General features: G+C 43.5%; 3 protein-coding genes across 3 annotated transcripts in view; 1 reads left to right on the forward strand and 2 right to left on the reverse strand.

Moving 5' to 3' along the window:
• The window catches only part of LOC110982255 (neuronal acetylcholine receptor subunit alpha-3-like), a 28,712-nt gene extending 26,300 nt beyond the window's left edge, over nt 1–2,412 (forward strand). Inside the window, exon 6 of the mRNA XM_087141320.1 lies at nt 190–2,412. Within this exon, the coding sequence (XP_086997446.1) occupies nt 190–432 (243 nt within the window). The 3' untranslated portion in view covers nt 433–2,412. The remainder of the gene's footprint in view (nt 1–189) is intronic.
• LOC110982256 (neuronal acetylcholine receptor subunit alpha-3-like) lies at nt 1,849–10,264 on the reverse strand. The gene is made up of 6 exons (XM_022240553.2): nt 9,741–10,264; nt 6,053–6,192; nt 5,651–5,695; nt 5,062–5,171; nt 3,711–4,725; nt 1,849–3,364 (listed from the first exon to the last, which is right to left on the reverse strand). Exons 1-6 carry the CDS (start codon nt 9,829–9,831, stop codon nt 3,125–3,127), a joined length of 1,641 nt encoding a protein of 546 aa, XP_022096245.2. The 5' UTR covers nt 9,832–10,264; the 3' UTR covers nt 1,849–3,124.
• Nucleotides 10,265–11,278: 1,014 nt separating this feature from the next.
• On the reverse strand, nt 11,279–16,832 carry LOC110982215 (neuronal acetylcholine receptor subunit alpha-3-like). The gene is made up of 5 exons (XM_022240484.2): nt 16,298–16,832; nt 15,251–15,390; nt 14,790–14,944; nt 13,495–14,527; nt 11,279–12,994 (listed from the first exon to the last, which is right to left on the reverse strand). The coding sequence occupies exons 1-5, from the start codon at nt 16,374–16,376 to the stop codon at nt 12,755–12,757; spliced, it is 1,647 nt and encodes a 548-aa protein (XP_022096176.1). The 5' UTR covers nt 16,377–16,832; the 3' UTR covers nt 11,279–12,754.
• Between the last annotated feature and the right edge of the window lie 1,966 nt (nt 16,833–18,798).

The raw sequence follows: 18,798 nt of genomic DNA on the forward strand, positions 1-18,798 counted from the left end.
TTGATTTGATGCAACCCAAATGCGTGATTACCCACCGCAAAGTAGGACCAGTTTCCGAGAAGTAACACATCGTGTCCGTGCGACAACGGCCTCTGATCCACATGACCTAAATACCACATTTTTTGGCATGATACGAAGAGTACATATAGCCCCTCCTCTTGATAAACGTTTCATTCATCATTTCCACAGACCCGAAATGACTGGGAGTTCGTCGCTATGGTGATAGATCGCATCTTCCTGTGGATCTACCTGCTGACCGTCGTAATAGGCACTTTGGTCATCATGCTGTCCTCCCCGGTTCTCTGGGAGAACGTTAACAAATTCAGCCAGCAGTCGGAGCGGGACAAGCCGGAGATCCGCTGCACCTACTTAGAGGACCTTCTCCCAAACTCCAACCACACTACTGTCAAGAGCCAGATCTACACCTGCTAGATGAAGCAGCGAAGGAGGCCGGCCTCCATCTCGTAATAATCTGCCCGCGGGACTTCCGCCAGCACGAGTCTCGGGTGTGCTCACTTAGGCCCCCGTGCTGGTATTGACCTCGACGAGACACGCGTGCAGAGAATTGGACCCAGTTGTTCGTAAATTCAAGATTGAACAATCTGAAGGACTAGCTTATTGAAGGAATACGAGCACGCATGATATCCAGCATATGTTGGAACAAGCCTAACTGCTGAATTCGAGAATGAACTCAATATAGCCAACTTTGTAGCAGTAGTTCTGGTACATGTATATAAAGGGGCAGTATGTGTTATTATTAGAAAGAAAACTTGAGAGTCTAATGGAAGCAGGATAGTTGCCGTAAATCTTTACTTTAAGAGTATTTCATTTTGAAGCTAATTTAAAGGTAAAATAATGGAAATAAATGATGTAATGTGGTGTTTGTGGCGTAAACGACTAAATAAAAACTAAACATTAACATCGTTTTTGTATACACCAAAATCAAGGGCACGATTAGGAGCAGATACAAAAAGGAAAACACTCCGCACGTTTTATGATCAAATTCGAAGAGAGAGTTCATTGTGTGTTATGGCCAGCTAAGAAGAGACAATGAGTTTAGCAATGAGTTCTGGTATATTCTTTGTAAAGCGAAAATGAACGGATAAAAAGTGCTTACCGTACTAAAACAGATGACGTCAACTTATTTGCCAGGATTTAAAGCGATGTCTGACAAAAATTTCTCTAATAATGAAGCCTGGGCTCCTTTCTTCTGTACTGCGCGTTCAAGTGTCCCCTGTCTTATGGAGTCCTTTTTGATTGTGTTTTTTTTTTGGGGGGGGGCGTTTTAGTTCACACTTCACGCTACCAAATTGCTGTCTGTGAAAATTTTGTTGATTCACGTACACATTTGATGAAGCATTGTAACAGCTGTTTAAGGCACACAAGCGGTTGATAGTTTTTATATTTGAACGAACAGATGAAAACATGAAAAGAGCTAGAATCAAAAGATCGTGAATTTGACAACTTGAGTTCAAAATAGGAAGCACTGGGAATTAAAGTTAGACACACAATGTAAATGGTGATCCAGAAATGACACATCGATAATGATTATCTTTTAGGTTTCATACAGATTTGAATGTTTTGCAAGACCGAGTAATTGCCTCGAACGACTTGAAAGTTTTGATCTCTTTAATACGGAGAAACTGAAAGAAACTGTAGGAAAGATTTCTATGATTTTTAGACTAATTTCTTGATTGCATGTCTTAACTGGAGCATCCTATTGGATGTCCACTAAGCAACGTGTTTAGAAGCAATAAAGGTTTCAGGTAATCTAAGAAATGATTTGTGAAATCAGTGGTAACCAACTGCACAGGCGTAATTAACGTAGGATTCAAGGAGGGTTTTGTGGGGGAGCACATTTTAAACTCACTCTAGACTTAGCTTAACAAAATATTTCAAGCGACAAGAAAATTAAATTTTCTTTCCTACTGATTGTAAAAATCAAGTAGACAACTAAATACTGAATAAAAGTTTTGGATTTTAAGAAGAATAAAAAGCATGATGACAATTAAATTAACAGTTACTATTCTATGCATGTAGGAGGGGTCACTTAAGAAAATGTAATAAATATTCAGAGAGAAAACCAAACTCTTGTTTGTTTTTGGAACTCCAAAAGTATTACCTTTGTATCTTAAAGAAATGGTTTACTATATACAGTTATTCTTTCCGAATGTCAGTAAGAACATAAAGATATCGAAGAAGCGATAGACTTTATTTACGCGGAAGCCAGTTTTTGGTCTTGTTCCCTGAATCTATCATAATCAATGTAAGGTTAAATGGAGTGGTGCCAGACTAGTTTGGGCTCCAAGTCCTACTTCCAATCTTTTATGTAAATGAGGCATTTAGAAATGCTTTATTACAAATTGTGAATTATTCTTATCATAACTGGCATAAATTTGTAATGAACTTTTATTTCGTTGCTGTTGATTCACTCTCAGGTTCCTAAAATGAAAAGTTCACCCCACCTTCATTTCAATATGGCTGATACATGAACACGGTCTTTCATATCACAAGACTTAGTGTGAAGTCAAACACGCTTAAACTAAATGTAACAAGTACTAACTGATTTTGCGTAAAATTTGCTTGCTGATCCAAAGCTTTCAAAAGCCAGCTTATGCAGGGATTTTAATGTGACCTGCCTTTTACTCTGTTACCAAAGTTACCAAAGGAAAGCGCTTTGTTTTCGTAAAAGGCACAGTACTCGTCTCATTTTCCATCGATGGCGACTTCATTTTAATACCAAGGTATATAGAGCAAAATTTACATCTGCTCTGCCTGGGAAAAAAAGTATCGCTTTGCACGAACGAGTTTATGCTCATTACGTATATGGCACACTAGACACAAACACCGACCCCTTCAAAATGCTTTTTGAACCAAGTGCAGGCAGTTTCCTGAGAAAAGCCTGGCAACTGCTGAAGGGAGTAGACTCTTGATCATACGAATGGTTTGTTTTTTTCTCAGCGGATGATGTACAACACGGTGATTTTAGTTCGCTTTTTGAGACAGGGTTAAGTTGTCTCCCAGCGCAAGTAGAGCGTAGAAGTATCACAGGGTGACGTTTCTTTGACTTTATCAAACTCAGAGCGTAGAAATGAAACTCCTCTTGCTGGAGGCGCACCACAGCCTACCGCGATACCGAGACTGAGGGTTGGGCAGGGGGCGACGTCGGGAACAGATCGTAGTAGCTGGCACTGAGCAGGACCTCGGGCTCCTCGTACACTTCCTGGTAGTGGGTGTTAGGGCTCTCCCAGAAGATGGGGCACTGCAGGAAGAAGACGACGGTGCCGATTAATACGGTGACCGTGAAGACCACCAAGAGAAAGCGGTCGATCACCAGCCCGATGAACGCCCACTCGTCCTCCGACTGTACACAGATGGAAAGGAAAAAAAGACACATGACATGCTCTCCTTTTCTACTGTCCACGACTTCTTCCTACATATTTGTATTCTTGAAGTCTTCACACTGAGCGGCCATTGAAAGGCATTGTGTTGGAAGAAACTGGTAATGCCCAGCTATAATAGAGAATTAGGCCACGTCCGAAATTTTATGGCTGCGGCTAGAAATAATGCATACGTATATGACAACTGCATTAAGCCACAGGCTAGCGGCTTCTATAGACACAAGTGTTATTCCTAGCCGCAGCCATGTAATACGTACACGGTCTTACTCAATCACTTATGCATTTAAGAGTGAGTCTCCTTAGACTTACATCTTCCACCTTATCACCCTCTTCTAAGTTGTTCTGAATGTAGTGAAGATAACCAAGGACTTCTTGCCACTCTTTCCTGACGGGTTTGTACTCCCCGAATCTCCTGAGGGGGCTCCCCCGCTCCCTGTGTTCAACCTCCTCGCGCAGAGACGGCGGGATAGTGGTGGAGGCGAGGGCAGGGAGGCCTCCCGACTCCCGCCTCCCGCGGCCGTTCTCCACCGGGAGGCAAATGAAGGGGGAGGCCGCGTTGCTGCGGATGACAGCCCGCTCCATCTCCTTCTGCTTCTCCTTCTCCTTGCGCTGCTCCTCCTCCCCCGGGCGCTTCATCAGCAGGATCCTGGGGAGGATCTCCAGGAAGATGCGCCGCATCCACCTGCTCATCTCGTGGGTGCCGACATTGCGGAAGTGGAGGTTGATGGTCCAGACGGTGGCCACAATGGAGATGGACACGATGGCCATGGTGAAGAGCATGTAGCGGGCGATGAGAGGCACCGTGGTGGAGGTGGGCGGGATGATGGAAGGGATGAGGAGGAGGAACACGATCAGGGCGAGGAGGACAGAGATGCACAGGGTGATCTTCTCCTGAGCCTCCGACGGGAGGTAGAAGATCAAGACCGTCAGCAGAGCGATGAGAATACACGGCAGCACCAGGGTGATGATGTAGAACAGCGGGTTTCGGTGGAGCACGAACGTGTAGGTCAGGTCCACGTAGACATCCTCGCAGCAAGCGTACCTGATGGCGTGCTTCTCGATCGGCGACTCCACAATGTCCCACTCGCCGTTGTCCCGGTAGTTTTCCCGCTCAAGCCGCGGGCTGAGCGGCTTGATGTCAAGCTGGGAGCTGTCGTAGGTCCAGGAGCCGAACTTCATCTTGCAGCGTTGCTCGTCGAAGGGGAAGTAGGAGATGTCGATCAGGCAAGAACTCCTGAAGATGACGGGAGGGTTCCAGTAGACGGTACCGTCGTGTTTTATCGTGGCTCTATTGACAACATCCACTGCATAGTTGCCGTCGGCCCTAGATTCGAAAAGCCAAATTAAAAACAATCTCGTTTTTGAATAATTAGCCATTACAGCTGCGCGCAGTACTCTTCTTGATTATGCTTGTTGATATCATCTTCGAGGTTATCTAAGGGAAAGGGTCTGAAGAGGAGCTGTAGGCCTCCCAGCATATCCTTTCTTCTTATTCCATTCGAATCAAGCCAAAGGAATGACGCCATTCAATTTTGGATGAAAAATACAATAAGGACAAGGATATCTGAATACTGTTTCAATGCATCTGTAAGACTACCGTTCGGTACCACCATCATTGTATTTTTTTAAATAAATAAAGACGTGTAGCCCCCTGACTTACGTATTATAGAGGACGATATCCGGATTCCATATTTGATCGATAGGAACCTCCATCTGTCGTAGACCATCGTAGTCGTCTGGGTTCCAGACGAAGTTGTAATCATGCCATTTCTGTCGAATCAAGCAGTAGCATCAGTTATCAGCTCACTGAAAATGACAGGTACTGCCTGACATATATTGAAATCTGAATTGTCCTTCTTTATACCTTCTCTGGTCTTTGCAAAACGCCAACAGAGGGTGGTGTGGCAAAATTCCTGCAGTCATAGGCGAACCCAAATTATTTGACTGAGGTTATGTGGGCAGTGGTAGTTCGTGCGCAGTCGAGCAATGCCGACTCGGTTACGTAGAGTTGCACTATCTTCATTTTAGAGGCCAGGTTAGTTTAAACATATGCTGCGGAAGCACAGATCTCATGGGAATTTGGGGTGCGCACTACGTCCCAACAATAATTAACTGTTCAACTTTGATTTTTCTTTCGTACCATTACTAGTCGAATAGTGTTACCCCCAGCACAACAGCCAAACATTTTAGAAGCAAAATGGCGCCAGGCCAAAATAACAGAGATTTTTTTGCTCTCTTGAGTGACTCACCTGTTTCAGCCAAATACTGGTGATCATTATCTGATTCTGTTCGTCCTGATAAACGAAAAGACAAAAAATGTAAACGAGAAAAAAACGCCTTAAACCACTTGTTTGTATGTTCGTGATCAACAGAACTGCCATGCGGTGTATTTGTCATAACAATGCCGATAGTTTCACAGGGTCTCTGGTTGCATCAAAGTTAGCAAGATGTCGTCACCATTTTGAGAGGTATACAAGAGATAACGACTTCAATTGCTTTTGAGGTATTGCCAACTTCGAGGATGACGAATCAACAAAATAACAATTTCATCCAAAACCTTTCACACAATTGTCGACAGTGCTAGCGCAGACAACAGCATCGAAACTTTGTTTGCGTTAAAGTGTCGATATCAAGAAGAATCTGCAACTTACGATGTCGACGATCTGAGAGAGTGCCAAGCCAACGTAGACGTCCATGGTCCTGGAGCTGTTTTCGACCGGAATAATGAGCGCGTTGTAATTCTGCATCTTGTCTTCGTAGAGTTGATAAGCCGAGTCGGAGCCCTCACAACCTGGAAATTTTTCATACAATTAATGAGCTTAACGTGGGCGTAAATCCGGGAGGATAAGGGTATATAAAGTTCCTCTACACGTGTTTTTGTTTTTTGTTTGTTTTGTTTTTGTTTTTTGGGGTTTGGTTTGGTTTGGTTTGGTTTGGTTGGTTTGTTTTTGAGGGGGGCTATTGAATAATCATCTCCCATACACTTTTTGTTGGTGAGAGGAAAATTAAGGCGGAGTATAAAAAAAATTTCAGACTTCCAAACAACCAAAATGTGTTCAGTAGCTCTCAAAAAGGGGAAATAAATTTCAAACAGCCATAAACACACCGTTTTTATGTAAGGTTCTACCGGAGAGTACTACATATTACAGATGTACATCTGTATCATAAACATCGCCCCCTAGTGTCGTCTGGTGTCAGCACCTCTACCCCGCTTTTCTAATTTTTCATGGCCGGGCAAGTCATCCCCCACCCAACTGTCCCCCACCCCCAGTTCCCGACACAAAAATAAACGCCACTGACAGCAACCATGCCCATGCAGTCCCTGATATAAGACACATAATAAAAACATATTTTTATCGCACTGAATAATTCATTCGTTCTTAATGCTGGCATCGAAAATTAATTCCAAACATCTCTTAAATTCCAACGGGGAAGAGGATATTAGATCCTTGAATGGTGTCACCCTTATTAAAGATTGCCTTCTTGTTTTCGTGTTTGTCCAGGCTGTACAATCAGTCCTAACGGTTGTAGATACAGATCGAGTGAAGAGTGTGTAAAAATCAATATATTTTTCAGGAATATTAAGATTCAGCAACTAATATATTGAACAGCTGCGTTGATATCTATGAAGAAGTGTTTCTGGAAATAAGTTTACGAGTGAGAGTGATTAGCTGTTGGGATTACTTGAGAAATGGGCTCGAAAGACTGGTATCCCCCTCCCTCCAAAAATAAGGGATCTGCCTTTTGTACCAAGTGGCATTTACCGCGATCATGTGAGAAAGTGAATTTAGCACTGATTTTATGGACATTTCTTGTTAAATCACAAAACGTGCATTCTCTAGGACAAAATCAAGGTTTACAGTTATCTGTGTTTAGCTGTTTCGCGTCAAGAATTTCGCGTCAAGGTGAAGACATTTTCTGAACATTTTCAAATGAATAGCAACAACAAATCAGGGAAAGGTCAAGGGTCACACCAATGGTTAGATAATATCAGAAGATTTGCACTATGAGTTAGAATAGATGAAACGACTTGTGAAGAAATAATGTAATCTCAATAGATTAATCACATCCCGTATTTTGTCAGAGGTGGGTTTTTTATATTTCATTTTTATTCAAAAATATCCACGTGATTTAAAAACAAAATATCAATTCGAGGACTCTAATTACTTACAGAAACAAGGATGAAGCTAATGGGCGAAAATAATAACGTTGCAGGTCACTTGCACTTAGAACTGACTTCAAATAAAGGCAAATGTGAGACACTTTCCTTTAATAAATGAACAAACTTGCAAATACATGTATTGTTAGTTCACTGTTACAAGCAAAGTCTTTTGGGGAGACGGTGTCTCGTTCTTAAAGGAAGGAACGGGTCTCAATCTTAAAGGAACATTCTGATGCCGACATTATAAAACTGATAACGATGCTCGCAAAAAGTATTTATTGCGCCATGTGACACAGGTATAGCCGTTTTGAGGCAACCCTTTTAAATTAAACACTGCCTTATTGCGCCTTTGTTATTTCTCTGGATATTTGAGTTTCGAATGGATTTTCCAAAACTATCTCTGAGTCAATAGTCGATATTGATTTTGGAAGTCTTTACCATGCTTTTGAGTAGCGTCTACTCTGCTCTGCAAACGCTCGGGTATCGATTTCTGCCCAAAGTCTCTGGTCCTAAATGGTGTTCCAGAGAATCGAGATCACTGTAATACTCGGTTAGGGATGTAAGCAAGTGCTGTATGTATGAGTGTTTATACTTTCTACCGGTGATGTTTGGATTTTTTCGTGGGAAAGCGTTGGGAACAGTGAGAGACATATTTCATATCCATATTTATACGTGTCCTTCAACGTGGGACGGTGAAGTTGCTTAAAATGTTTTGCTTTCCAAAACTCGAGCCTGGAGCTCAGGAAAATCCGGTTACTGTTTAAGAGGATAGAACACTTTTTACTCCGCACATGCAGGGCATTCTCCGTTCATTAGAGGGATGCCGACATCCCAGCGTTTTAATAATGAAAATTAATGTTCAGTCGGACTGCTGACTCACTCGCCAACCGCTTCGATGTTCTCGCAACCGGGCGCGTTTGCTTGCGAAGCCACGTCCGCTGTCGGCCCGGAATAACTCGATTACAGCCCAAAATTGCCCGGAATCGTTGCAATTATACAGATAAATGCGACTTACAGCCAAAGATCGGCGAGATCCAACCATTATCCGGACGTTTTTCTAACTGGACTTCAAGGGCCCATGTGGTGATTTTCTTCTGGATACACATTTTGTGCAATTTCATACTTCTTTTAAAAAATGTGTGAAGACTGTTTGGTGTCCCTAACCCATAATGGTCGAGTGAGGAGACGTCTGTATTAGTAAGCAAGGAATACCGGTTCGAGTCCCGCCTGAGCAGACATAAAATATATTCAAGAGCTCTTGCACTTTGATACAAGGCAAAACGAAAGATATGTTTGGTAAGATGAAAACTTGTGTCTCTGAGAAGTGACGTCTTGTTACACACTCGGGCAAACACGTCAACATGATAAACTTTCGCTGTGAATGCACTGTGAACCCGACAAGTGCTCAATGAAACCATCCACGAGAAAGGGTTGCTCTTGGCCTAGTGAAATAAAATCGTACGGCAATGAGTCTATCAGAAAAGAATTTCCGAATGTAAATCATCCACAATCCTTTCAATTTTTGCGCTCGAGCTTGCTGAAACATTGAGGTTCCCTCCCAAAATAGCACAGCAGGTTTGCTTGTGTTAGTAAAAGGCACCAAATCATGTTAAACTGAAAACAAAAATTCAAATATCGTTCAAAGGGACATGAAGGTGACTTCAAGGACTTAATCACAACTGATTTCTTCAGGCTCTTTAAAAATAAAGCAAGAGTCTCGTACTTCCAAAGAGGTAAGCTGAGCTTCCTACTTTCGTTATGAACCACTTCGAAATTTCTGGTCGATCCGTTGTGTTAGACACTGATTTAGAAATTTGGAAACTGATTTGGAAAGACACTGATTTGGAAAGTTACCGTCCTTTTGAAATTTAACTTCACATAATTTCAAGAATCGAAATAGGGGACAGTCGTTGTTCAGTTGTAATAAATAGAAAACACTTGAAAATTTCAGCGCACACATTCGATAACATCTGATCTCCCAACTTGCCGTTTTAGACAGACACGAATGAGCTGGATGATTGTGTTCGCCATCGTTTGTGCATTCCGAAGCGGCAACCCATTTTGACAACATGACGAACGTGGCGACTGCACATTCACACCACCAGCTTTCTCAAATAGAAAGGCGACTCCATCAGAAACTCCAAGACGGGTACCACTTAGCTCCCTTTGGCACCTACCTGCGATCCAGCCTGCGCCCGTCCATGTCAAAATCAGCAACAGCACACCTGCTACCAGAGATATCACTCGGTCGGCCATCCTGACGAGCATAGCTAGGTACCGTCCCACCTGAATCGAATTCCAGTCCGTCTTTCCTTTTCCTGAGCTTCGAAGTACACCTTTTTTTTTCTAATCAAATATTGGTTTCGGTTGATTAAAAGTAATGTATGGGGCGTACATACGGGCAAATGAACATGTTTCGTATAACGCCGTTACGCTGTTCGGAAGTTGATGAGCGGCTGGGCCCGGCATTGTTCGTTGTGCTGTTCTGTTGCTTTTCATTGGCGTTGGTAGTGGCTGGCTTGTAATGAATTATTCATGACGTTCACAAAACAGTTCCCGTTGTAATGTTCCGCGATCCGCGTAGGGACTCGTGGGGCTGTTCGCTCATCTCTCTTCCACTAAGCCGGGATGGGACAATGGTGAGGAAAAGAGGATCACCAACAAGAAGAGACAGGGGAAACCTTGGGAGTGTTTTCGTCTCCGTGTTATGGGGAATTAGAACCTCGGTGGTATAGTGCCGTTGGGAATGTTTTTATAACCATCGGGAAGGGTTAGAGGTAAACTGTACATTAGTCCATTTACAATCCCTCCCCCAAGAAAACCCTGTTTAGCATGGTATGCTCCACACACTGCTCATTGTGATGACCCAAGGTTGTAATAACGAACGTTGTGAGAGCAGCAAATGCTTGTATATTTTCTTTCGTATTTAAATTGGAACCCATTATTTCAGCCGTCTCACGATTTTCGTTTCAGCCCACCTGCAGCCGAAATCCATAAATGCTAATTAGTCATAACCACGCGATGCCCTGGTAGGCCTACATGTTTCAGTATTGATTTCGTTTCATGTTGTTCGTGCTTCCAGTTTGCCACTTACTGAACAATCCACGTGGTGAGGTCGACCGAATGTTGCCAGAAACTTGGCACGGTGAGACCCCGTGGATGCAATTTAATTAGAAACTGGATAAACAAAACTGATGTATATGAGCATTTTTTTCTTTCTGTTTTCTCTTTCTGTTTATATTCAACCCGCTGCATGATGCTGCAAAAGTCGTTGTATCGATCACTGAGTCCCAGGCGTTTGTCATCATACAATAAGCTCTCTTACCTCTCTGGTCGAAGCTGACACAAGGAAGGAATTGTACGACACAAATCACATAGGCCTATATTTAATGTGAATAGAAATTTGAGTATTAAAACAGGGACGAAGCAAGAGTTCCATGTGCCCATCGCGAGGTAGAATTTTTGTCCACCTTATTCGGCTCACTTTCCAACTTAAACGATGAAAACACTGGTTCATGTACCAAAACTACGGATGGCAGGGAACACTTTTGCAACAAATTATTCACTTCTTTATTTTTCTGCTGTTCCGATCTTATATTTTAGCCGTCCCAATTAGGCTTCCACAAGCGTACAGAATTTTTTTTATAATCTCCTGCCCAAGTCATTCCGTCACTCTTCACCCAACCAACATAATTAAAGATAGTATTCCGCATGGTTTAAATGATACAAACAGGCACTGGGTTGTTATTTTGCAGATTTATTTCGTTATTTGTCACCTACAAAGTACATCCTGTTTTGTTCATTTATATAAGGCTTGGGAAAACAATTCTCGATTATCAAACCATTCAGCTTCAAGCGATTAAATAAATATGCCATCAACTACAAGCACTGGAATATTTACAATCTGACCATGATCAAACGTACAACTACCCTTGTTAAAAGCACAATATTTTCAAACTAAATTTACCAAATGCTTTTTAAGTTCTTTCTATTTTGAGAATGGCTATCGAAATAATTGCGATGCTCACAAAACCTCAGAAGTGTTATGACGAGAACATATTTCCTGTGCAAATCTCTTAGAATGCAAAATAAAACTTGCAGATCATCTTTATTGCATAGCATCCACACTGGAACCAAATCTTCAACTTACGTATGCACTTTGAAAAGATCCTATTTTACAGATACAAGCGAACATCGTTAAGCGAATGAACTTAAAAAGAACTTGTACGCCACTGCGTTCACCAGCGTACGAAATGACCAATCACAGAGGTGGTCAATAACACCACGAAGTTATGTACCGGGTACCCAATATTGGCCACTTCTCGCAGTTAAGGTAAATTTAAACGGTGTGGTCCAGGTCTGAGCAACGGAAGGCACACCGGTCAATTAAGTTTCACTTCATTAATTAAAAAAAGTCTTGAAACGTCATTGGATGCACCACTTTGTAATTGTTTTCCTTATACTGACGATTAAAAAGAGATAATTAATTTAACATTCAGAAAGAAGCTAGATGAATGAGCTCTTGCCGAGAAGCATAATGGTTTTATTTTTACCCATGCCTCGCTACATCCACCATTGAAACACCTTTTAAAGAGAAAGAGAATTTTAGTCAATTAAATATTTGCTTTGACATGCCTCCCTTCACAGAATCATCTAAAAGCATCGGCCTGTAATATCTGCCGTTGCGCAGAATGATAACATTCCGTTGTCGTTCACTTCTATACATACAGGTGCTACTGTGGTACAAGACGCTCCCATTACACCAGATAATAACTTGCTGAAAGGCAGCCACAAAACAGATCCATTTACAGAACAATATTTGTTCTTGCGCTAAGACTGGGAACACCGACGAATATTACGGGAGTGACGTGACAAAATATGCATTAAAATACCTTCGCTTTATAGCTGATGGTGCAATGTACCTCTTAGGAAGCGTTGAAATCTGTTTCCCATGGACACGCATGCATTACCACTGACCATAGCAAAGCATTTAGGACCAAATAGTCTTGGGACATTTTAGTCGTCTCTGTCTCCATCTTCAGGCTTTATTTTCATACATTCAGTCGTCCATGCAAGAAAATACTTTCCAGCACAGAGTAATTTCAGTCTCTGCCACACATAATATTATCATACCGTTTGGTATTAAGACTAACGTTGGAAGAAGGAAAGTGATGTTCTGAAAAAACGGCGACTATATGGCTTGCGAGACCGCCTGCGGGATGGGAGGGTCCGTGGGAAAGAGATCGTAGTATCCAGCGGTGAGTAGCACCTCGGGGTCATCGTACACCTCTCGTTTGTGCTCATCGGGCGACTCCCATAGGATCGGGGCTTGAACGAAGAAGACGGCCGTCCCTACCACCACGACGATGAGGAAGATCCACAGGAGGAGCCGGTCTACCACGAGGCCCACGTACTTCCAGTCCTCCTCGGACTGTTGAGAGATGGATATTTGTGTGAGAGAGAGGGAACAGGGTTAATTAAAGCACGTACGGTATACACAGAAGGCTATGACAAGGCTTGATCCTTAGGATGAATACTGTATCTCACGGGATTCACGGCCAAAAGGACCTACACCCTAGGAAAGGGTTCTCATTTTGTAAGCTTCTTTGGGGGAGGGTCACAACCTTCCTCGAGCCATTTGGGCACTCAATACTCCGTACAGGGAATTGGTTCTCAATCGGGCTGACTCCCTTGGAGGGAATTACCACCCGTGAAAGAGATACTCGTCCTTTGTATGGGGTTCTTACCCTCAGGGGAGGAATGGTTAAGCACCTATGGAAAGGCTTGAGCATCATGATGCTTTTGTTGTTACCTTAATATTAAGATTGATATCGAGAGGTATCAAAACAAAAAGGTTGATTTTTCTAAAAACCGTAAATGAGAGATAAGTCTCTGTAATATTATATTAAGGTGTAACTGGTTTCAACTCACATCCTCCACTTCGTCAGCGTGCTTTAGATTTTCTTGAATGTATTGCAGATTTTCTAGAAGATCGTCCCATTCCCTTTTCACTGGCTCGTATTCTTCGTATCTTCTCAGTGTGCCGCTCCTCTCACGGTACTCGATCTCCTCTCGAAGGGAGGGAGACAAGGTGGACCCAGACATGACCATCTTGGAGTAGCCCCCGGGTTCCTTTCGGCCACGACCGCCCGCGGCAGCGGCGTCTACCGGTGAGTAGACAAAGGACGAAGTCACGTTGCTGCGGATGAGAGCGCGCTCCATCTGCTTCTGCCTCGCCCGCTCCTTGCGCGCATGGGACGCACCCGGCCGCTCAATCAGCAGCAGCCTCGGCAGGACATTCAGGAAGACCTTCTTGGTCCACTTGCCCATGGTATGGGTGTTGGAGTTCCGGAAGTGGAGGTTGATGGTCCAGACCGTAGCGAAGATCGAGATGGACACAATGGCCATGGTGAAGAGCATGTAGCGGGCGATGAGAGGCACCGTGGTGGAGGTGGGCGGGACGATGGACGGGATGAGGAGGAGGAACACGATCAGAGCGATGAGGACCGAAATGGACAGCGTAACTTTCTCCTGGGCGGCCGAGGGCAGGTAGAACACAAGAACCGTCAGCAGAGCGATGAGAATACACGGCAGCACCAGGGTGATGATGTAGAACAGTGGATTGCGATGCAGGACGAAGGTGTAAGTCACGTCGATGAAGATCTCCTCGCAGCACGGGTACTTGATGGCATGTTTTGCCACTGGAGATTCCACGATGTCCCACTCCCCGTTGGCCCGGTAGTTTTCCCGCTCCACCCGCTGGGTCAGTGGGTTGAGATCCACCACGGAGCCATCGTAAGTCCAGGTGCCGAACTTCATCTTGCAGCGTTGCTCGTCGAAGGGGAAGTAGGAGATGTCGATCAGGCAAGAACTCCTGAAGATGACGGGAGGGTTCCAGTAGACGGTACCATCGTACTTGACCGTCGCCCAGTTGCCTAATCCGGCAGCAAAGTCTCCGTTAGCTCTGCGTGATACAAAGTACATGTTGGCAACATCAACAGAATGGAGACGTAAAACAAACTTTGAATATGGTCACAGATAATGGATATACCTTAAAAGTCATCAAACCATGTTTCACAACACGAGTAGTCCTTCAGATTTTCCAACATTTAAAATGGCACCGCTATTTAAATGTGGCTTTTTGTGTCGTCACTGCCTCAGGAACCAATTTTCAACTTGCTTCAGTGGTCTCTGTAGTGTCAGTGATTGACAGCAAGACCACTTACGTGTTGTAGAGCAAAATGTCTGGGCTCCAAAGCCGCTCGATGGGGACTTGCAGCTGTTCCAGGCCATCGTAGTCGGCTGGGTCCCAGTCGAGCTTGCTATCCTTCCACTGTTGCTTCAGCCACAGACTTGTAATCATGACCTGGTTCTTCTCGTCCTAGATAGGACAGAGCAAGAATGAAAAACTGAACTTTTGTTTGGTGGGTCAAGATCAGGCCGATAGGTCGCAGCTACCATGTGGAATTTTGACGAGCAGGAACGACTACTTTTTATGCTACGCCTGAACAAAAAATTACTTTCAATTACTTTAAAGTCGCTCAACCTTTTTGGTAACTTCAGACATTTGATAAGAGCTATTTACTGTTTGGATCTGTCGCAAATGATATGCCAATGATATGCACATCTGAAAGGAAATAAAGTTAGGATTTTTCTCCCGTTAGACTGTACGGCTGCAAAAACTCACTATGTCGATAAGCTGAGAGAGGGCGAGTGAGATGGAGACGTTGACAACATCGGAGTTGTTGTCCACGGGTCGTATCAAGGGGTCATAGCCCCTCATCTTGTCCTCGAAAAGCTGCTGAGCGGAATTCGAACCCTCACAACCTGACAGGAAAACCCAAAAAGCCCGAAGACAAAAACCTTTCATAAAGTTCACTTTTTGCCAGAATCTGACTTCATCTCAAGTATCTCGAGAAAGTGGGCCCAAAATCTTTTGAAGAACATAGCGAAAGGCCTGGGAATGGTCTGTTGCATTCTGGAATCTTAATTTTTCTTCGTCTGTGATGTCTACGTGATAAAATCTACTTTGCGAACTCCATTTTGATACAAAACGACAGACGTAGAGATTGTAAATATTTCAATTCCCTTTAAAAAGGAAGATTTAAATTGCAAGATCAGGTTTGACTGAAAAATAATCTTAAAACTTATCATTTTGTTTAGAATTCCCTCTGGTTTTCCCTTTGATGCGTAATATGTCCCAAGTAACCATTTCCCCTTTATGCAAATCCATAATGCCATATCAATGCGCCCAAAATCGATAGTTGGAATTGACTGGTCGATCGTTGAGCGGACCGGTCAATATGAGAAAAGATTATGGAGATAAATGAATCCCCCATTCTGAATAAACGTAATTTTTAAACTAAAACACAGGCATAAGTTGCATTGGACTCAAGTACAATCAGCCTCAAAAGTCTCTACAAAAATAGACGTACAACTGCAGTGACATGCTGATCTCTTAAGTCACAGAAAGTCAGCGTCACAATACACTTGTTTAAAGAGCACCCTATAGATTATTTTAGTGTTGTGAACTAAAAAGACATCTGCATGCGAAAATACTTTAAACATTTTCTTTACACCTTGGGACACCCCAAAGAAAAATCCTCACTGCTGTTCAGCTCCTAAGCAGTTAATATGACACTTTTCAAGAATATTCCTCCAAATACAGCAATTAGATGTCCACTTGGGCCGATCTCCAGTCAAGAAGGATAAACATTCTGGTTCTTCTACCCACCTATTATCCACTCGACAGCTATCAATGTCATCAGCACAACCAGCGCACTAAGTGCCCGGACTGTAGCCCGGCCGGCCATGCCGCGGGACACCGCTTCCCGGTAGAGCCAACTTCGACTGCCTTCGCTTACTCCGGAGAAACGTCAAGAAACGGTCTTGGTGTCAATTTTTTTTCTTCCAAAGTGAGATTATGGCGGGATGTAGTGTAAGTGTATGCACATTCAGTAGTGTTCGCGAACGTCCGCTATGGTTGGCACGGCATACCGTTACATGAAAGGCAGTTGCTCATATCGAAAGATGCCTGTTGTTATTCATCTTCTCGTTTACCCAACTCATCTAACGGTAAACCCGCAGTTGATTTGCCCATTCTACATGAATTATTCATGAGCTGTGCTGTAACGGCCACAGCGACTCGGCCTGCACCTCTAAAAGGAGTGAACTTTGTTTACTATCGCCCCGAATCGCTAAGTGAGGAACAACAAAAGATGTGGGCAGAGAGGCTTGGGCCATTGGACTCCACAAGGAAAACCTTAGTCGGGCTCCTTGAGGGCTGTGATGGTGTGCTCTTATCATCCTCCAATGGTAGCACGCGTCGTGTAATCGACCAGTGGGTAGCAACAAACACTGAATGTGGTTGTAGCGAGTACATGATCACGAAGCAGTACATGAGTTGAACGTTCGAAGAAACGTAATGGCTTTCCAGCGTCCTCAATAAACCGGCATCGTTTGTTCATTAAGAGAGGTAGACAAATTTTCCCAACTCAAGAGTTCATCGGGGTGATTTCTATCATGAAATTAATTAGAGCCGGAAAAGTAGGCCTAAATGTCAACAGAAACAACCAAAAAAAGATGAGAGAGAGAGAGAACGATAGGGGCGGCTGCACTCATGGCGTAGCGTGGGGAGGCCGGGGGCACCTGCCTCTTCTTGAGGCAGTCGGTGGTCTCTGGGTGCACCCCCCCCCCCATTTAAAATCCCGGAGCGTGCAACCTATGTGCAAGGCGCACTTCATTTGCTTTTGTTGCTCCCTTGAAATGATTGTGATATCATGTGTGTTCATTTTGGATTTTGCCCTGCCCAACGTGTATTTTAACACTGTATTCTCAGTTCGCGGTACCAGCTGCCACGTCTGATTCGACCAGCCCGCTGTCGCCGGCAAGCTCGGTAGTCGAGTGGTTAAGACGTCAATAAGCAGGAAATCGTGGGTTCGAGTCCCACCCGAGTACGCTTGTGGTTTTTTCATGCCCCGTCGGAGCATACACTGAGAAAACAGTGTTAAAATTTACATTTCTCCGGCGCAAATCCATCTTTGAAATAATAATTTCTGTTCCCGGGCCGGCCCCCTCTGAAATTTCCCCCGAGGGGGATACGCAACTGGATCACCACCCGGTCCGCTAGCGTCTATTGGGTCTTCCTGCGCCTCTGAACCCTACGTCCTATCACAATGCAGTGTCGTTCCTTTCTGTTTTAAGGAATTTACATATTATATTAGCGCATAAGTTTCACTTAATCTTAGGCTTCGAACCGCACTTTGTCTGAAAAATCCGAAGCAATTTTCTTCCCCAGCCTGATCCAATCATTTAAAATCATGTTCCCTGCCTTGGTTCTCGATTTTATGAGTGCCTCTTGGAAATTAGAAATAAAAGTGCGACAGACCTTCTGATATCGATTAAAACACCATCCGTCATTTAAGAATTCCGCTCTCATGTTCCAACACTGCCCCTATATTTTGCATCACCTGCCTCTCCCTTTAGCGCTGAAATTGCTCAATTCCTCACGTCTCAAGTTGTCTGCTGTACCGTCGTGCTCATTAATTCATGTGACTCATATGTTTGCTTCAAGCCTGTAACTAAAAAAATCTATTAATTAACTGCTTTGTTTCGAGCCTCCGTGTTTAGCCACGAGTGATGCACACTCATCGATTTTAGCTACCACAGTTCGGTTCAGCTTTAAGGGACGCTTAATCGACCGTGGCTCCCAAATCACGGACTCAGCGCGTTACGGTCAGTGTTTGTCATTAAGTCAAAAAATTGATTAAAAATAACAAAATAAATTACTAAGTACGACCAAATTAGCTGGGCAAATTCAATATCAATTGTCGGTGAGTTAAAAACATTTTTGGGGTGGCAGAAAGTTGCAATTTTTAATATATAATCTTTCAAGGCCTTTCTAAGGGGGTGATAATAGGGTCCCCAGCTGGAAAATGACGCGCAAATCCAATGGCTGCCCTTCAATAAAAAGTTCACCTTGTTGGCCAAATAACAAAACACCAAAGTGACCTGTCTGATTGCAGGTTAATACAGAATGGATTCTGGATGCCGAAAGCATAAATGGGAAAATAGAAAATAAATGGTATTCTTTTCCTGCAAATGAATCACTTTGGAGATCTAGCTGAGCTTTAATCCTCGTTCAGTGAAGTATCCTTCCATCTAGCCACAATGTGGTGTAGTTTCAATGTTGACCATCTGCACTAGATAACCCGCTTACGATCTGAATACATCTAA

This window comes from Acanthaster planci, linkage group LG09 (genome assembly GCF_054643075.1).
Source record: "Acanthaster planci isolate LZ-2023a linkage group LG09, COTS_SCS, whole genome shotgun sequence".
NCBI classification, from domain to species: domain Eukaryota; kingdom Metazoa; phylum Echinodermata; class Asteroidea; order Valvatida; family Acanthasteridae; genus Acanthaster; species Acanthaster planci.